This window comes from Oncorhynchus nerka, linkage group LG13 (assembly GCF_034236695.1).
Source record: "Oncorhynchus nerka isolate Pitt River linkage group LG13, Oner_Uvic_2.0, whole genome shotgun sequence".
Lineage (NCBI taxonomy): Eukaryota > Metazoa > Chordata > Actinopteri > Salmoniformes > Salmonidae > Oncorhynchus > Oncorhynchus nerka.
In genome coordinates, this window is record NC_088408.1 from 50,848,655 (window position 1) to 50,867,644 (window position 18,990).

General features: G+C 40.1%; 1 protein-coding gene across 1 annotated transcript; it reads right to left on the reverse strand.

Annotated features, from left to right (window-relative positions):
- Positions 1–505: 505 nt before the first annotated feature.
- On the reverse strand, positions 506–18,038 carry LOC115139655 (adenosine 3'-phospho 5'-phosphosulfate transporter 1-like). The gene is made up of 4 exons (XM_029677275.2): positions 17,564–18,038; positions 13,594–13,784; positions 13,200–13,360; positions 506–7,792 (listed from the first exon to the last, which is right to left on the reverse strand). Exons 1-4 carry the CDS (start codon positions 17,581–17,583, stop codon positions 6,860–6,862), a joined length of 1,305 nt encoding a protein of 434 aa, XP_029533135.1. The 5' UTR covers positions 17,584–18,038; the 3' UTR covers positions 506–6,859.
- Positions 18,039–18,990: the final 952 nt, after the last annotated feature.

The window sequence follows — 18,990 nt, forward strand, 5'->3', positions numbered from 1 at the left end:
CCCACGTTATCACACACACACACTGATCTGGATGGCTTGGGAGTAGGAAGTGTTGTAATGAGAGCTCAGGGGGAAGTTCCCCCACGTGGCTGTGTGTGTTTTTCACACGGGAATGAAAATATATCACATCACACATTACCATACTAGCTTCAATTGAACAACATAGGCTAAGAGATCACTTATGGAGAAGATGTTGAAACATTGTTCTCTTTTACACATTTACTGTAACAGACCTCACTTCTTACTGACTCCTTGAGGTAAACCAATACTTCCTACTGGATTAAGAGAACACCATCTTGTCCTCAGGTTACAATAACAAGAGGTAATAAGCTTTTATGATCAATCATCAAAATGTGTTCAGGAAATAATTAATCAGTAGTTTAGAGTAAGCCCCCCTAGGTCAGTTACATCTCATAGCACCCTGGCCTTTTCAATAACAACCCCCCAAAAAATCAAGATGAAAATCATAAATTCCAAGTCTTATAAAAACAAAAATCATTCGAAGTCATGTATTTAAATAAATTTAATGATTTAAAATAAAAATCAATCAATCTAGCCTACTAGTTGAAATACTACAATGATAAAAAATAAAAAAAGTACCGGTTACATTGCATTTCCCTTGTATGCAGAGGTCCTCATCCACACCAAACCCTAAGCCTGTCCAATCGATCCTTCACATACTAGAGAGCGTCAACCATCGCCATCCATTCAGGCCACATTAAAACATTCACACATGAAAGAACAGACAACAGTGCAGCTCTCCTCAAAATAAAGCATGTCATTATGGACAGATAAAAAATGCTAGTAATCCATCATAAGGAACATGTACTGTATGCAACTACGCTCCATGTGTCCAAAAAGGTTACAGTTTCAATTGAAGCAAAAGATCCCAAGACAATGTTTACAAAGGTTTGCAATTGCTTTCTTCCCCAGGTTATTCCCCCAGGCAATGTTGAAGACTATGTGAAAACCATTGACCTATCATGAATATGCCACGTCCCACGACCCATGCTATGACATTTGCTACAGTACAGTAGTTTAACTCTAGTCCTTATCTAAGGCTGATAAAGATGGGGCTAACCATCCATTCAGACATCACCACCCTCAGCCTTGTCGTCAGAAACCAGAAGCATCCTGTTTTCAGGGGAAAAGCAGAGAAGAGCCGAAGCCTGAAAACCAAATACTTCCGGTTTCTTCCGACCCCACTCACACATTTATTTTACGGGTGCTACGTTAGGTTAAAACACCAACTGACATTGAAACAAAAGTGTCACGCTAATGCAAACAGAACATAAAAATAATGTGCAGTGCCTTGCAAAAGTATTCAGACCTCTTGGATTTCTTCACATTTTATTGTTTTACAAGGTATTACATTTGATTGAATTGTCATTTTTGGTCAACAATCTACACAAAATACTCTGTCAAAGCGGAAGAAAGAAATCGTTTTTTTTTTATTAATAAACATTTTAAAACATATAGTTGTTGCATATGTATTCAGTTCCCTGAGTCCATACATGTTAGAAACACCTTTGGCAGCAATTACAGCTGTGAGTCTGCTTGTGTAAGTCTAAAGCCTTGTTCACACTGTAGGCCTTAATGCTCAAATCAGTTTTGGACTACTGTACTGACTGTCCAAACAGCAAGTTACAAGTGGCCAAATCATATGTGTAGGTTCAGACAGCAGACATTTGCTGACAAGGCTACACTTTTTGAGCTAGCCACAGCAGTCAACTAGCTAGCAAAGTAGTTGTTTAGCTTTCTAGCACATTCACTCATTTGTTTGTAAACAACTACCAAGCTAGTTAGCTACCACATGTGCTTGTCAAACTGTCAACAGAGTAGCTAGCAAGCAACAAGATAAGCCGAATAACAGTCTAAAAACCACTTGAGGGTAAATAAATCAGACTGGACTGTACAGACATGGCCAGGAATCAGATTTGTATCTGACTTCAAAGTACCTATGAAGGTGGTTTGAAATGTGACTTGAAATTGCCGATTCCATGTGCTTTTTGGCTGTTCATACTGCAGGAAAAATAACAGATTAAAATCGGATATGCAAATAAATATGATTGAGTCACTTCAAACTGCCAATGTGAACATGGCTTGGGCTTTGCACACCTGAATTGTGCAATATTTGCCTATTAATCTTTTCAAAATTCTTCAAGCTCTGTCAAGATGTTGGGGATCAAGGCTGGACAGCAATTTTCAAGTCTTACCATAGTATTTCCACCATGCTTGAAAATAAGGAGGCAGTTATTCAGTGATGTGTGGTGTTGGATTTGCCCCTAACATAGGGATTAGAATTTAGGCCCAAAAAGTGTATGCCTTTGCCATGTTTTTTTTGCAGTATTACTTTAGCACCTTGTTGCATACAAGATGCATGTTTTGGAATAGTTTTATTTAGTATATTTGTGTTCCTCTCACTGTCATTTAGGTCATTATTGTAGAGTCACTACAATGTTGTTGATCCGTCCTCAGTTCTGTCCCATCACAGCCATTGTATTCTGTAACCGTTTTAAAATAACCAATGGCCTCATGGTGACATCCCTGAGCAGTTTAATTCCGGACTATCTTTGAAGTGTCTGGGTGGTTTAATACACAATGCACTGCATCATTATTAACTAGACCATGCTAAAATATATTCAATGTCTGACTTGTTATTGTTACCCATCTACCAACCACTGCCATTTTTAAGAGGCCTTCGTAAAGCTCCCTAGTCTTTGTAGTTGAATCTGTGATTGAAATTCAATACTTGACTGAGGGACCTCACAGATGTACAGTGCATTCGGAAAGTATTCAGACCCCTTACCCATTTCCACATTTTGTTACCATACAGCCTTATTGTAAAATGTATTACATTTATATTTCTCCTCAATCTCCACACAATACAACAGGTTTTTTGAAATTTTAAAAATTATAAAAATAAAAAAAACTAATTTACATAAGTATTCAGACCCTTTGCTATGAGACTCAAAATGGAGCTCAGTTGCGTCCGGTTTCCATTAATCATCCTTGAGATGTTTCTACAACTTCATTGGAGTCCACCTGTGGTAAATTCAATTCATTGGACATGGTTTGGAAAGGCCACACACCTGTCTATATAAGGTCACACAGTTGACAGTGCATGTCAGAGCAAAAACCAAGCCATGAGGTCGAAGGAATTATCCGTAGAGCACAGAGACAAGATTGTGTCGAGGCACAGATCTGGGGAAGGCTCCCAAAACATTTCTGCAGCATTGAAGGTCCCCAAGAACACATTGGCCTCCATTATTCTTAAATGGAAGAAGTTTGGAAACCAGATTCTCTTGTCTGATGAAAGCAAGAATGAACTCTTTGGCCTGAATGCCAAGCGTCACGTCTGGAGGAAACCTGGCACCATCCCTACGGTGAAGCATGGTGGTGGCAGCATTATGCTGTGGGGATGTTTTTCAGCGGCAGGGACTGGTAGACTAGTCAGGATCGAGGGAAAGGAACAGAGTAATGTACAGAGAGCTCCTTGATGAAAACCTGCTCCAGAACACTCAGGACCTCAGACTGGGGCACAGGTTCACCTTCCAACAGAACAACAACCCTAAGCACACAGATAAGACAACCGGAAGTGGTTTTGTGACAAGCCTCTGAGTGAGTTGAATCCGATTGAACATCTCTGGAGACCTGGAAATAGATGTGCATCCAACCTTACAGAGCTTAAGAGGATCTGCAGAGAAGAATGTGAGAAAATCCACAAATACAGGTGTGCCAAGCGTGTAGGGTCATATGCAAGAAGACTCCAGGCTGTTATCGCTGCCAAAGGTGCTTCAACAAAGTACGGAGTAAAAAGGGTCTAAATACTTATGTAAAATGTTTGTTTTTTTTGTAATAAATTTCCCAAAAATTCAAAACCTGTTTTTGTTTTGTCATTATGTGGTATTGTGTGTAGATTGATGAAGAACAAAAATCTATTTAATCAATTTTAGATTGAGGCTGTAACGTAGCAAAATCTGGAGTCAAGGGGTCTGAATACTTTCCGAATACACTTTATGTAAAGGGGACAAAGGAAGGGTTAGTCATTTAAAATAATGTCAACCCATATTATTTCACACAGTAAGTCCATGTAACGTATGTGATTTGATAAGCTAAATTTGACTCCTTAACTAATTTAAGGGCTGAATAATTATGCAAAGACTTTCGCATATTTTTTATTAATTAAAAGAAATCCACTTTGACAGAGTATTTTGTGCGTATTGTTGACAAAATTACAATTAAATCCATTTTCATCCCAAAATGTGATATAATCAAGGGGGTCTGGATACTTTTGCAAGGCACTGTATAGCCAATAAGACATGTGTATAGCCTATACATAGGACATTTATATTGTTGTGAGTCATTCACTTATCTCAAGTGTTGAAGCAAAAGCAGATGGGCTGAACCAGTTACTGACAAAGAGAGCTGTAAATTTGAATGTACAACTTTATAAAATGTGAATGCAGTTTGTCAAATCTTTTAGTTGTCTCTATGGGTGATTATTGACTTTATGGCTTGTTTGAATACAAATTCACATTTGCAATTTAATACCAGAACTGGTCTACAGTACCAGTCAAAAGTTTGTACACACCTACTCATTCAAGGGTTTCTTTATTTTTTAAACTATTTTCTACATTGTAGAATAATAGCGAAGACATCAAACCTTAAGAGAATGTCAAGAGTGTGCAAAGCTGTCATCAAGGCAAAGTGTGACTACTTTGAAGAATCTCAAATATGAAATATATTTTGATTTAACACTTTTTTGGTTACTACATGATTCAATGTTATTTCATAGTTTTGATGTCTTCACTATTATTCTACAATGTAGAAAAACCCTGAAATGAGTAGGTGTGTCCAAACTTTTGACTGGTACTGTATGTCCTGTTCCAAATGATTTATAGTCTACCCATTAATGATTGTTCGTGTAAGATAGTGTAACAAATAATTCAAGTATTTGGTTTGATTGTAAAGCGTACAAGTAGGGCTAAATGAATTGCTTGGCAATTGGAAATCCTCCACTTTGTCTGGGTCAGCCAGGCCACTAAATGAATGCTACCATACTTAAACTTACATTCGGTATGAAAATGTATGGCATTTATCCAAATCAAATACTTCAATAATATGGTTTGCCTAGTTGAATCCTACACCAACAAAACAAGAGAACAAATAATTGTGCAGGCTGTTTGTTCCAAGAGCTGAAGTTCGAGTCCTTCCGCCTGGTTGCAACTCTTGCTGGCATTTGACAGTTAATTGTCTTTTACCTGACCTAACGTAAGTACCTGACCTTTTACCTGACCTATTCAAAAATAAGATGGGCATCTTGAATTCTGCTTGAAATCTCTCTTTCCCCTCTCACTCCATATAAAATAGAACATAGTAACTCTGCAAAGCTCTTTTTGATGGTCTGCTGGTAAGCTGTGCATTTATTCTTGTGATGTTAGGAAAATAGTAAAACATTTTCTGTGGTGTCACTCAGTAACTTTCCTCATCATACACTATGGTAAGCCATGAGGAACAACACATCAGTCAACTAAAGATGTATGAAATATGCTATTCTTATGATCTGAAAGGGCGGTAATTTGACTTGAGATCCGATCCGTCTGACACAACCTGGACGTTCGTGTAAATCCTTCCTTGATCTCAATGGTAGACTTCTTTAGTTAAGCACATAGATCTCAAGTCAGAATAATGCCAAAAGTGAGACCTCTACCATACCTGCTTCTTTATATGAAACAAATAAAATATTCTCAAGCAGTATTACCTGATCATGAACTGGTAATGATTACAAACATTTATCTCATGCCATGTCCAAAATGTACAACAATGCAATTATTAGTTTTAAACTAAATTGATGCAGTATCTACACAGAGATGATCCAAAACGGGACCTTACTTGGGGCCTGCTCACCATAGTATCTCATGTCCTCTTTTCATAGAGGCCTTATAAGCTTAATATAGTGCCATTCACAATATTACATTACTCATAGCTGAAGGCTTGCAGTATACAGCTCATGTACTAGTGATTACCCCAAAACTACAAACTTCAGATTTTTGTTCTTTGACTGCAGCTCCAGAAGCATATCGCAAAGGCTGAAATCAATAGCCATTTTATTAGTTGTTTACATTTGACATGCCAATGTTGCATGCGTTTGAACTGGGTTTGACAGACAAAACGTACAAGCGACGATTGCTGTGTAATTTTGGGGTCATAGACACTTAAACGGACATGACTGCTGACTGGTCCAGCCAAATCACTCCCATTGACCTGTACCCTTGAAACCTGACCCTAGGCAACACAGTGACTAAGGTCTGAAATTAATGACCGACTCTTTTGGCATAGAGAAACTACGTCACTGCCTACGTCGATAAGGGTAAAATATACATTCTGGGGACTCTCCCAACAAATCAAGAGGCAGATATGACAGAACGTTGTGATTTTGCAGGCAATAACTTTGCAGTGGTTTTAGTTAAGGTAGTTGATGCAAACTATCCACTTGCATAAGTCACTCATTAAAAATAACCTCTGTGATCATTTTGCATTTTATTCAAGCAGATAAAGTAGTGACTTAGGCAGTGACATAGTTCCTCTATGACAAGTCCATCATTGAAATCAGACCCTAGTCACTGTGTTGCCTAGGGATGGGTTTTTGAGACTAATTGACCTGTGTGACGACGGCTCGGTGCGTGTCAAGTCAAACACCTTTAAAAAGGCATTAGAATCCCTTTCTGTACCTTTCCTATGCAAAGTAGAAACCCATTAAATGAACACAAAAAGTCAAAAGGGACACAGAGACAGAAAAAAAAACCAACGAAAACGTGGCTTTAGTTTTTCCAGTTCCCTCCTCAGTCTCCTCCTCCTAGACCTTCTGCACCTGTGGCTGCGGCACCCTGCGTCCTGCCTTCATGCGGATGCGGGCGTAGACGCGCAGGAAGAGGGCGAGGAAGACCACGGCCATGCCGAAGCCCCCCACCATTGTGACGGCGTGGCCATACAGGAAACAGGAGAGCAGGATGGCGATGGCCTGCCGAAGGGTCATGATGATGGTGAAGATGGCGGCTCCGAACTGTGCGATGGTGTAGAAGATGAAGAGCTGGCCGCATGCTGAGCACACCGACAACAGCACGGCATGGAATGCAAACTCCGAATGTCGCGTCATGAAGGCCAGCGAGTCAAAGAAGGCGCCCTGCTCCAGCAGAGAGCCCACGGTGAAGAGGCAGGAGAAGAGGTTGACACCGAACATCATCTGTACCGACGACATCTTGCACTTGAACAGGTTGTCCTGCCAGTTGGACGTGAAGCTGTCGAAGACGATGTAGCCGACCAAGATGACCACGCCGCTGAACGTAGTTACCGTAGACGGGTGCTTACTGGTCGTGCTCGTCAACAAGAACATGCTGACGCCCAGAGAGATCAGAGCCGCCGTCAGGTACTCCCAGTACTCGTAGCTCTTGTGCGACACAATCTTACCCATTAGCATGACGGGGATCACTTTAGAGGCCTTAGCCAGCACCTGGGTGGGGAAGCTGATGTACTTGAGGGCCTCGTACTGGCACCAGCTGCTGAGGACGTTGGAGAGCGAGGCAAACGAGTATTTATACATGGGCGCACCGTGGCGAGGCTGCTTGAATAGGAGACACCACAGGCCAGACACAGTCAGCGCCAGGATGCGGTTCATGAACACCAGGAACTGGGAGTCCTTGAAGTGCTCACCCTCCTCCTCGGGGGTGGAGGCCCCGTACGAGCGTGTCATCACCCTCTCCTGTAGGACACCCCATGTCAGGTAGGATGTCTGGAGAGAAAACAAGATAACATAGATAAGGAGACTAAACTGTATGACGTACATGAGATATAATTGTGAATATGTTGGTATCGCTGTTTAAACTTTTACACTTGTGGGAATTGGCCTATATAGACAGTAGTGTTGCACGGTACACCGGTATCATGGTAAGTAATATCATGGTACCAAAACATCATAATAACAACATTTTAGAATACCGTAGTATCGTTTCATATGATACAACCAAATTGTTCTGCCCTACTAATCTAAAGAACCTGCTGGCGCCTGTAATAAAACATTTATAAAGTCAGCTACATTTAAGCAACAGCCACTAGTCTCTTGTATGCGCAGGTCCCATAATATCCACGTCACTTTCATGCGCATATCACGTGCGGCAGCTATAACCAGCCAGCCACATACCCTACCTGCCCTCACTCACCTGCTTCTCGCTAATTATTGGTTTGATAAAAAACGTTGTTCAGTCATGTTACCTAGCTAGCGAACAACCTGGTAGGTCTAGGCAGATTTGATTGACCCAGGAAGAAAGGAAAAGGGTCTGCTACTCATGAGATGTGCCTCAAAGGTAAAATTAATATAGGCCTAATGCAAGCCTAAACTATATCAATACATCTCTCTTTCTGGTGCTCCTTAAATTTGGTTAGGTGCCTAATGAAATCAAGCTTTATTTATATAGCACATTTCAGACATGAATGCAACACAATGCGCCTCACAGAAAAAAACAAATAAACAATGAAAAATTAAATATTTACTACACAAGAAACACAAGAGGATAAAAAACTGAAAGACTAACGTTTTAGAGTTGAAGCAGTGTGTGTGTGTTTGTGGGATAGAGGAAGGGAGAGAGTGTGTGTGTTTGTGTTAACTGAAGAGAAAAGAAGGTTTCATGCAGTGTTTTGCCCTTACTGCTACAATGACATGGAGATCATTATGCATGTACAGTTGAAGTCGGAAGTTTACGTACACTTCGGTTGGAGTCATTAAAACTTGTTTTTCAACCACTCCACAAATTTCTTGTTAACAAACTATAGTTTTGGCAAGTTGGTTAGGACATCTACTTTGTGCATGACACAAGTAATTTTTCCAACAATTGTTTACAAACAGATTATTTCACCTATAATTCACTGTATCACAACTCCAGTGGGTCAGAAGTTTACATACATAAATTGACTGTGCCTTCAAACAGCTTGGAAAATTCCAGAAAATTATGTTATGGCTTTAGAAGCTTCTGATAGGCTAATTGATATCATTTGAGTCAATTGGAGGTGTACCTGTGGATGTATTTCTAGGCCTACCTTCAAATTCAGTGCCTCTTTGCTTGACATCATGGGAAAAATCGAAAGAAATCAGCCAAGACCTTAATATTTTTTTTTTGTAGACCTCCACAAGTCTGGCTCATCCCCGGGGGCAATTTCCAAACGCCTAAAGGTACCACCGTTCATCTGTACAAACAATAGTACGCAAGTATAAACACCATGGGACCACGCAGCCTTCATACCGCTAAGGAAGGAGACGTGTTCTGTCTCCTAGAGATGTGAAAAGTGCAAATCAATCCCAGAACAACAGCAAAGGACCTTGTGAAGATGCTGGAGGAAACAGGTACATAAGTATCTATATCCACAGTAAAACGAGTCACCATATCACCATAACCTGAAAGGCCACTCAGCAAGGTAGAAGCCACTGCTCCAAAACCGCCATAAAAAAATCCAGAATATGGTTTGCAACTGCACATGGGAACAAAGATCGTACGTTTTGGAGAAATGTCCTCTGGTCTGATGAAACAAAAAATAAAACTGTTTGGCCATAATGACCATTGTTATGTTTGGAGGAAAAAAGGGGAGGCTTGCAAGCCAAAGAACACCATCCCAACCGTGAAGCATGGGGGTGGCAGCATCAGTGGAGGTGCTTTGCTGCAGGAGGGACTGGTGCACTTCACAAAATAGATGGCATCATGAGGTAGGAAAATTATGTATATATATTGAAGCAACATCTAAAGACCAGTCAGGAAGTTAAAGCTTGGTCGCAAATGGGTCTTCCAAATGGACAATGACCCCAAGCATGCTTCTAAAGCATACATCACAAAGCCCTGGCCTCAATCCTATAGAACATTTGTGGGCAGAACTGAAAAAGCGTGTGTAAGCGAGGAGGCCTAAAAACCTGACTCCAGTTACACCAGCTCTGTCAGGAGGAATGGGCCAAAATTCACCCAACTTATTGTGGGAAGCTTGTGGAAGGCTACCCGAAACGTTTGCCCCAAGTTCAACAATTTAAAGGCAATGCTACCAAATACTAATTGAGTGTATGTAGACTTCTGACCCACTGGGAATGTGATGAAAGAAATCAAATCTGAAATAAATAATTCTCTCTACTATTATTCAGACATTTCACATTCTTAAAATAAAGTGGTGATCCTAACTGACCTAAAACAGGCAATTTTTACGAGGATTAAATGTCAGGAATTGTGAAAAACTGAGTTTAAATGTATTTGGCTAAGGTGTATGTAAACTTCCAACTTCAACTGTAGGTACTCCTATAGGCTTAATTTAGAGTTATTAATGTAACTTTATATGTTCTACAAACGTTGGCCTGCATGTTTAGATTTTTAATACACTGTAAGGCTGCATGATATGACGAATGATGATTTGAAAAAGTAGCATGAAAGGCATGAACCCTGCTTTTTGTGTGTGTAGGCTGTACACTCTTTCATAATTTGACAAGCACTTGATAATGCCTTGAATTTCCCGGCGGAATCCCCTTTGTGTGGCCGTAATGCCCCATAAAAAAATCTGTCTTTTGCAGCCAGTTGTGCCCTTAGGCTGAATATAATAATTAAAATTCACTTCTCCCTGAGTGCTGCGTGCTCCGAAGCACCTCTCACTCACATGACTCTCCATCACGTGATTGGGTCTCTCTCACAGGCTACAAGTGAAGACAGACACATCGGGGTCGCAACTGTGCGCGTTCTTATCCAATTCCGAGGTGCATATTGAAGATATTGGAAGAACTGTCCACATTTACTTTTAGTCAGCCAACAAGATGAGTAGGCCTAACAAACAGCAAAAGCACTAGTCTATTGTTACTGTAATTTAATTATTCCAATATGTTTTCATTAATTTAATTCCCTTAATCTATTTTATGAGAATTTGTAAGATTCTTGTTTGCATAAAATAAACGGAGACCAGTCTTATCAATAATAGATAAAAGTATTTATTCTCGGAGCGCACTGCCACGTTACCACGAGCAACAGTTTATATACAATAACATGACGTCATTTCATTGCTTCTAGAATGAATCCCTTCCTCCCGACCTAGAATTGAGTTTAAAAGTTCATTCCAACTCACTAACACACACACAGGTCACACAACATAACTTAATTAACTCTTGACCCCTCATCATTATCGATCACCACTTAGCTGACAGTTCTAATTAACAGAAAACGTAGGAATGCACTCACTGCCTTATCTAAAACACCCCAGAGCTAAGTTTTGTCGGTTCAACCATAGGTTAACGACCCTATCTGCTTACTTCACCCACAACCCATTCCTCTCTCCTCTTCCTCTCTAGTGTTCGTTATATTTAATTACTCCTTGTTCATGCCACATAATCCCTTTTTATGAACTAACCTTATGAATCAGATATTGTAAAACAGGGTATAGTTTACTTAGTTACAGTTCTAAAAATGGGGATATTGTTTAGTCATTTCTTCATAATATTCCTAACATCTATGTCAATCTACTGTCCCCCATATTACAAAAGTTGAACTATTCTATTCTGTGTGAAAAATAAATATTCCAAACAAATGAATACAACCACTTACCATCAAAAATACTTTTTTACGCAATGAGGCTGACACAGATCAGAACATTTGGCTTAAAATGTAGGAGTAGGTTATAAGCGCTAATGTTCCATTAACAGGAAAACACTATTATCAAAAGTGGCCGCAAATGCGATTATGTAATGCTTTTAATATAAAGGTGCATTTTTAATGGTGAAAATGATCTTCCCCAAACTTGAAACTCACCGCTGCTTATGTATGCCAGTTAGGCTCTCACCCACTGTAAAGCGGATTAATGTGCTTAATTTGAAGAAGTTATTTGTACACTTTAGTTGTGATACAAACCTTATCAAACCATATAGGTCAATGGGCTAGGCTACGAGGTGTGCGACTATGATTAGAAAAAGTCACAGAAAAAAAGACATTGTTTTACACTGGGCTTCATTCACAAGTGATAATATATCATTCACAAGTGATAGGCTAATATTGTCACCCATCAGACTATTATTGATTAAATCTTGTCTTCACATATACTAAATAATATATATGGGAAATTTGTTTTGATTTAGAATGGACTATTATAATTTTCAAAAAAATACACGTCATCTATGTACTTAAATTGTGAATGGAGGATGCTTTTCCCGTTGTTCATTTTCATGCCAGCTTGGTAGGTTATACTCTTGTCGTTAAGAGAAGCAATGTGCTTAATATTAGGAAAGTTGAGAAATAAATATAGTAGGCCTAGCCTATAGAAAGCTTTATAGAGGCCTTCAAAACTTTCTCACACAATTGCATAGCCTATAGAAATGTTGCGCAACATGAGCTCATGGGCTCTCTTGAAGTGTTTGATTTGCATTCATGTCAGTGATTATTTAACCTTTATTTAACTAGGCAAGTCAATTAAGAACACGTTCTTATTTACAATGACGGCCTACCCCGGCCAAACCCGGACGATGCTGGGCCAATTGTGCGCCACCCCATGGGACTGCAGTGAAGCCTCTTGCACTGAGATGCAGTGCCTTAGACCGCTGCGCCACTTGGGACACCAGAGTGCTGGGTACCAGGCAGTTATCAAGTTTGGTAGGCTAGCTTGGAGAAGCCCATTTACTGTGACTAAACGGTCACGTGGAATTTGACTGCCTTCCTGAATTGTGACTGCCGGTTTGGTAGTAAAACAGTCACAGTAACAGCCCTAGTCATGCGTGCATTCAGGTGTATGTTCCGCAGTGAATTTTCTTCATAATATACAAACATATGCTCATTCTGTTCAGAACAACCCAGGGTATGCTGCCATGTCATCTTTTAACTGTTCATCAAACATAGTGATCATAAACGTTGACAGTATATGACATGACATTATGAAATGGAAATGTGAAGTGCACATTTGGACTCGGGTGTTTGGCTCGCTTGTATGAGATCAAAGCAGTATTTATTATAATCATCAACATCTCACCATTTATTTCACATTACTGTACAGCCACTGCATTCCAATTTATGTGCTTATCAGTGCCCAAATCTGCAATTTTCAACCCATATACAGCATTGAGTGCAAAGGGCTACAACTAGAAAATCTACCCAATCAAAATTCAATACATTTTATTTATATAGCCCTTTTAACTACTTTACCTGAAGTCCCGCAGCGCAGAAGACTAACTTGAAGGCTTGTCTGGCCGACGAGCCCGAGTCAGCGTCATTTCTCGGAGCTATGGACACGTCGTCCAGGAGACCAGTCTTCGATTCACTACCAAACACACAGGCCTTTATGACAGGATAGCAAATGCCACGACCTGGGAGGGGAAAACACTGGTCAGGAAGATATTTTAAGGTCCAGAACACATCAACCATTCACTGATTCATCAAAACAAACACAATGATCATGTTAACATAGAGAAACTGTGAATTGCAACTTGAAGGATACACCGAGCTTTAACAGATAGAATTCAGAATTAATGTGGAGAAAAATTGTAGGTCTATTTGTGTGTTCTGCGTGCATTATCACCAGTCTGTAGAACATCCACACCTGTTTCGAGGTAGTTGATCCTCTTGAAGTAGCCGATGAGAAAGTAGCCAGGTATGATGATGGTGGCGTAGCCCAGCACATTGAGGAAGAAGCGGAACAACCACACGTCGTGCCAGTCCTGTAGTAACGAAGACTCTTTGTCAGCCGCCAGCGTAGACGGGAGGAGGATCAGCACCAGGCCAGGCCAAAGCCTTCAGCACATACAGGATAAAAGTACTAGTATTAGTACCGGAGGCATGGCAGGTAAGTTCTGTAATAGACTGGTTAACTATAATAAACTCTCAGCAGCATGTTTTCCCCACATGGTTTTAGAGTGATGGATTGAAATACTGCAGAAGCTTCTCTGATGAGATATTAAAACTTAAGATTCTAGTATTTATTTACAACTTTATAGACTTTAGTAGATTATGTGACTTGGGTGGGACATATTGGAAGGTGGGGAGGACACAGTGTAATTTAAAGCATAATTAACACATAAACCCATTGGCCTGAAAGCAGAGTAAAGAGAAGAGACGATCCATTTCTACACAACAGCCCCGTATTTATACAGGTAACACAACCGATTTCCACCTGTCATGTTCACCACTGATCCTTAACACTAGCATCCTTTCCCACAGATGCCCATAATTTACCTGCACACACCAATAGCTCTCCTCTCCGTTACCCATCTGGGGAGGAAGGGGATGACCTAATCAGGCCGTGTGAAAGGTGTGCTCCCTCCCTGGCTGCTGTGGATCACTTTCACTGGGAGGGAGGGCTCCCACCTCAGAGGCTTGCCTACCTCTGCCTGCATGCCTGACTTGCTCACACAAACAGAGGCTCTTTGTTTGAGACTCCCCCAGCCAGACCAGCCACAGAAGCCACCACTGTAGCATCGCCCAGTGCAACCTGGGCTTTGAACAAGCAGCTCATTACATGGTACTGCTACCAACACTCCAGTCGTAGCTGGAAAAATGCGTCCGAGGCAGAATTTTTTTCGCATTTAGGCTTTGTGCCGCAGTTGCTGGGATTCCATCTACTTATTGCAGGGTCATCTTTGAAAGTTGCACAATTGGAAAGAGGGCCGTGTTGCTTTTACAGTACCAGTCAAACATTTGGACAAACCTACTCATTCAAGGATTTTTCTTTATTTTTACTATGTTCTATGTTGTAGAATAATAGAAGACTTCAAAACTATGAAATAACACATTTAAAATCATGTAGTAACCAAAAAAAGTGTTAAATCAAAATATATTGCCTTTGACAGCTTTGCGCACTCTTGGCCTTCTCTCAACCAGCTTCATGAGGAATGCTTTTCCAACAGTCTTGAATTCCCATACATGCTGAGCACTTGTTGGCTGCTTCTCCTTCACTCTGCGGTCTAACTCATCCCAAACCATCTCAATTGGGTTGAGTCCGGGTGATTGTGGAGAGCAGGTCATCTGACGCAGCACCATCACTCTCCTTCTTGGTCAAATAGCCCGTACACAGCTAGGTGTGTTTTGGGTCAGTTGGATGTTGAGATGTGTCTGTTACATGAACTCTGTGAAGCATTTATTTGGGCTGCAATCTGAGGTGCAGTTAACTATAATGAACGTATCCTCTCCAGCAGAGGTAACTCTGGGTCTTTCGCTGATGGTCCTCATGAGAGCCAGTTTCATCATAATGCTTGATGGTTTTTGCAACTGCACTTTAAGAAACTTAAAAAGTTCTTGACCTTCATGTCTTAAAGTAATGATGGACTGTAAATTTCTCTTTGCTTATTTGAGCTGTTCTTGCCATAAGATGGACTTAGCCCTATTTGGTAAAATACTAATCTTCTGTATACCTTGTCACAACACAACTGATTGGCTCAAACACATTAAGGAAAGAAATTCCACAAATTACATTTTAATAAGGCACACCTGTTAATTGAAATGTATTCCAGGTGAGTACTGGTTGAGAGAATGCCAAGAGTGTGCAAAGCTGACATCAAAGCAAAGGTTGGATACTTTGAAGAAAATTAAATATATATTTTGATTTGTTAAAACACTTTTTGGTTATTACATGATTCCATGTGTTATTTCATAGTTTTGACGTCTTCACTAGTTTTTTACTATGCAGAAAATAGTAAAAATAAAGAAAAACCCTGGAATGAGTAGGTGTGTCCAAACTTTTGACTGGTACTGTAGGTACACTGCAACAGTTAGCCAAGGCCTAATTGTTGGAATGATTAGGAATGGATTGATTGAAAAAGCTTAATTTGAAAAAATCTAGCCATTAAAGACCCTGTGCTTCACTTTGTTCCAGGATGCTCAAAAATGCAGTGGGGGAATTTCTTGAAGGGACACCTTCCTTCTATAAATAAAGACTTAAGGGACAAGACTTATCTTCAGATAACATCAGATGACTTCAAAAAAGGATAGAAAAAACAAATGCATTGTTACTAAATATACATTGCATAATTGATTCTCCTCAGATGTGGAGGGGAAAATAGCGTGTTCAAGAGCTAAAATAGAACTGCTGGGTTGAGGTTTTCCTTTGAAGCTTACTAGGTCTTATGCATTCTGCCATGATAAAGATGGTATGGAAAAAGTTGGCCCGAGTTGTAGGAAACCTATTGTATTCTTAATAAAAAAATATAAACACAACATGTAAAGTGTTGGTTCCATGTTTCATGACCTGAAATAAGAGATCCCATAAATGTTCAATTTGCACAAAAAGCATATTTCTCTCAAATTTGGTGAACAAATTTGTTTCCATCCCTGTTAATGAACATTTTCTCCTTTGCCAAGATAATCCATCCACCTGACAGGTGTGGCATATCTAGAAGCTGATTAAACAGCACGATCATTACACAGGTGCACCTTGTGCTGGGGAAAATAAAAGGCCACTAACATTTGCAGCTTTGTCACACAACACCATATATTTATCAAGTTGAGGGAGTGAGCAATTGGCATGCTGACTGCAGGAATGTCCACCAAAGACAGATTTCTCTACTATAAGCCGCCTTAAACGTAGTTTTAGAGAATTTGGCAGTATGCCCAACTGGCCTCACAACTGCAGACCCGGTGTACCCACGCCAGCCCTCCACATCCGGCTTCTTCACCTGCAGGACCGTCTGAGACCAGCACATAAACAGCTGATAAAAATTTGGAGTATTTCCGTCTGTAATAAATACTTTTTTGGAGGGAAAAACGAATTCCCAGGCCCACCCATAGCTGCGCCCCTGCCCAGTTGTAAATCCATAGATTAGGGCCTCATGAATTTATTTAGACTGATTTCCTTATGACCTCAGTAAAACCGTTAATTGTTATGTTGCATTTATATTTTAGTTTAGTATAGTTGTAGCAAATGGCTTACTTAACGTCAAAACAGTGACATTGCATCCCTTACACACTTATAGGACTTGAGACTAGTATGTTGGCCTGAACCCATAAATGCCTAAACTGTACACGTTTTTTTTTTCTTCACATACCTGACAGGGCTGGTTCACAAACACAATTAATATCCTAGAAAATCTGAACTGTCTACATTCATCAAATTGTAGTAATACAGCAAGTACTGATGGCTTAAAAGCTGAAACGTATGAACAATTCAAGACAACATGCCAGATACATTTAGCAATGGCTAGGTTCTTCCTGCATTTATTCATATGGACCTAAGCGAACCTTTTCAGTGTAACTAGTCTACAACCTGTGACAAGAAAAACAATACTATTTACAAACATATACATAACTTTGATAACTTGTAATGACTTTGATTTGGGCATTTCAATCTGGGATGTGTCAACTGTCAATACACAACACACAGTCTCTACATTTCAAGGTAAATTAGCTAACCAGCCAAACCTTATCGTCGAGTGCAGTCTGACAGCTGTTTACATGGGCACGCTCACATTGACAACTGGCAGTTAGCTGTGCTAAATATATATATTTTTGCTTTACTTTGGGTTTAATGTGAATGCAATTCCAAATGAATGGTTAGAGGCATCAGCACGATGTGTTCCTACCTCCATAAAAAAGATGGCATTTTCCACCCACCAACACTTATTCTGGTCTTAACACCTGGCGTTGCGAACACGCCGAACAACTCAACCACTTTAGCTACAATGAAGCGTTTACGCAAATTAACTGAGGAAATCCTTAATGTAAAAGCGAATTTCTTTCGGGCTGGCTGTTTCCTTTCCCGGTGCCTTCACAACTTATCAATTGCCTATGTGTTCACTTCAATAAAGAATTCCCTTCAGTGGAAACCTGGAAAATGCGAAACCGGATTTCATTACATATAGCTGAGATTGTAGACCTCCATCGCACATTGCCACCTGTAGGGCTGGAAGAATACATGCACATGCCCGCTTTACGAGCAGTACCAAGATAGGCAGCTAGTAAAGTGGGCAAAAACGGATTCTCAAATAAAAATTCCTGATCACATTTGACGACGATTTCATGGCGACCTTGGCTAGCTAAACTCATGCGTAGAAACGAGTTCGGGTCTAACGGTTGTCTCGCACCGAACTGCGCATGTGCAATCCATCAACTCAAAGGCGTCTTCGATATACATTTGTTTTTGGCGAAAATGAAAACGTGTCAGTTTATCACTTTCATGAGGTTGGAGTAATAACATCAGCTGCTTGAGACATTGGCGCGAATTATCTAGTTTGTGCCTTTAGATCTAAAGAGGAATTGTTCACAAACCCCGAACTAATTATTTCGCAAGCGTTCCCGAGAAGTCTCGCGATATTGCGCCTCCGGATTTAGAAACTCTTGCCAGAACTGTATTTATAGGCTACAATATGTTCTATTATTTTATTTTTTCATTGTATTCACAGGAATGTCCCTGTATTGATATGTAATATTATTGCATCAATAAAAAAAAAACATATCAACCAAATTGCCAATTTATAGAATGCATGTCTATCTCCCAACAATGTAATAAAAACAATATCAACATTTTTCCAAAACATATTGCAATTAAAGTATTGAACCATTTATATTGGTGAGTTTTCATTTATCCACACTGAAAACCACACGTTTGTAAAGTTATATATCCATCAAAAGAGGAAGCCAGGTCAGCCAACATACCAGCAAACACATGCAGTTATCTAGTTGAGGAACGCTCAACTCCTCAAACGGAGTTGAGCATCACCTTAGCTAGCAGTTATCTTGACAATTACAAGCAAAAAACACTGAGTATACAAAACATTAGGAACACCTTCCTAATATCGAGTTTGTCAGTGCATGGACTCTACAAGGTCTTGAAAGCCTTCCACAGGGATGCTGGCCCATGTTGCCTCCAATGCTTCCCACAGTTGTGTCAAGTTGACTATGTCCTTTGGATGGTGGACCATTCTTGATACACACAGAAAACTGTTGAGAGTGAAAAACCCAGTAGTGCTGCAGTTTTTGACACACTCAAACCTACGCGTCTGGCACGTAC

Excerpts from the sequence above, each read along its gene's own strand:
- LOC115139655 (XM_029677275.2), bottom strand. The coding sequence starts at position 17,583 with ATGCCATCTTTTTTATGGAG. Across the intron at positions 13,785-17,563 it reads ATGCCATCTTTTTTATGGAG|GCTTTGGCCTGGCCTGGTGC; the intron begins GTAGGAACACAT and ends TATGTGCTGAAG. Across the intron at positions 13,361-13,593 it reads GATCAACTACCTCGAAACAG|GTCGTGGCATTTGCTATCCT; the intron begins GTGTGGATGTTC and ends TTCCCCTCCCAG.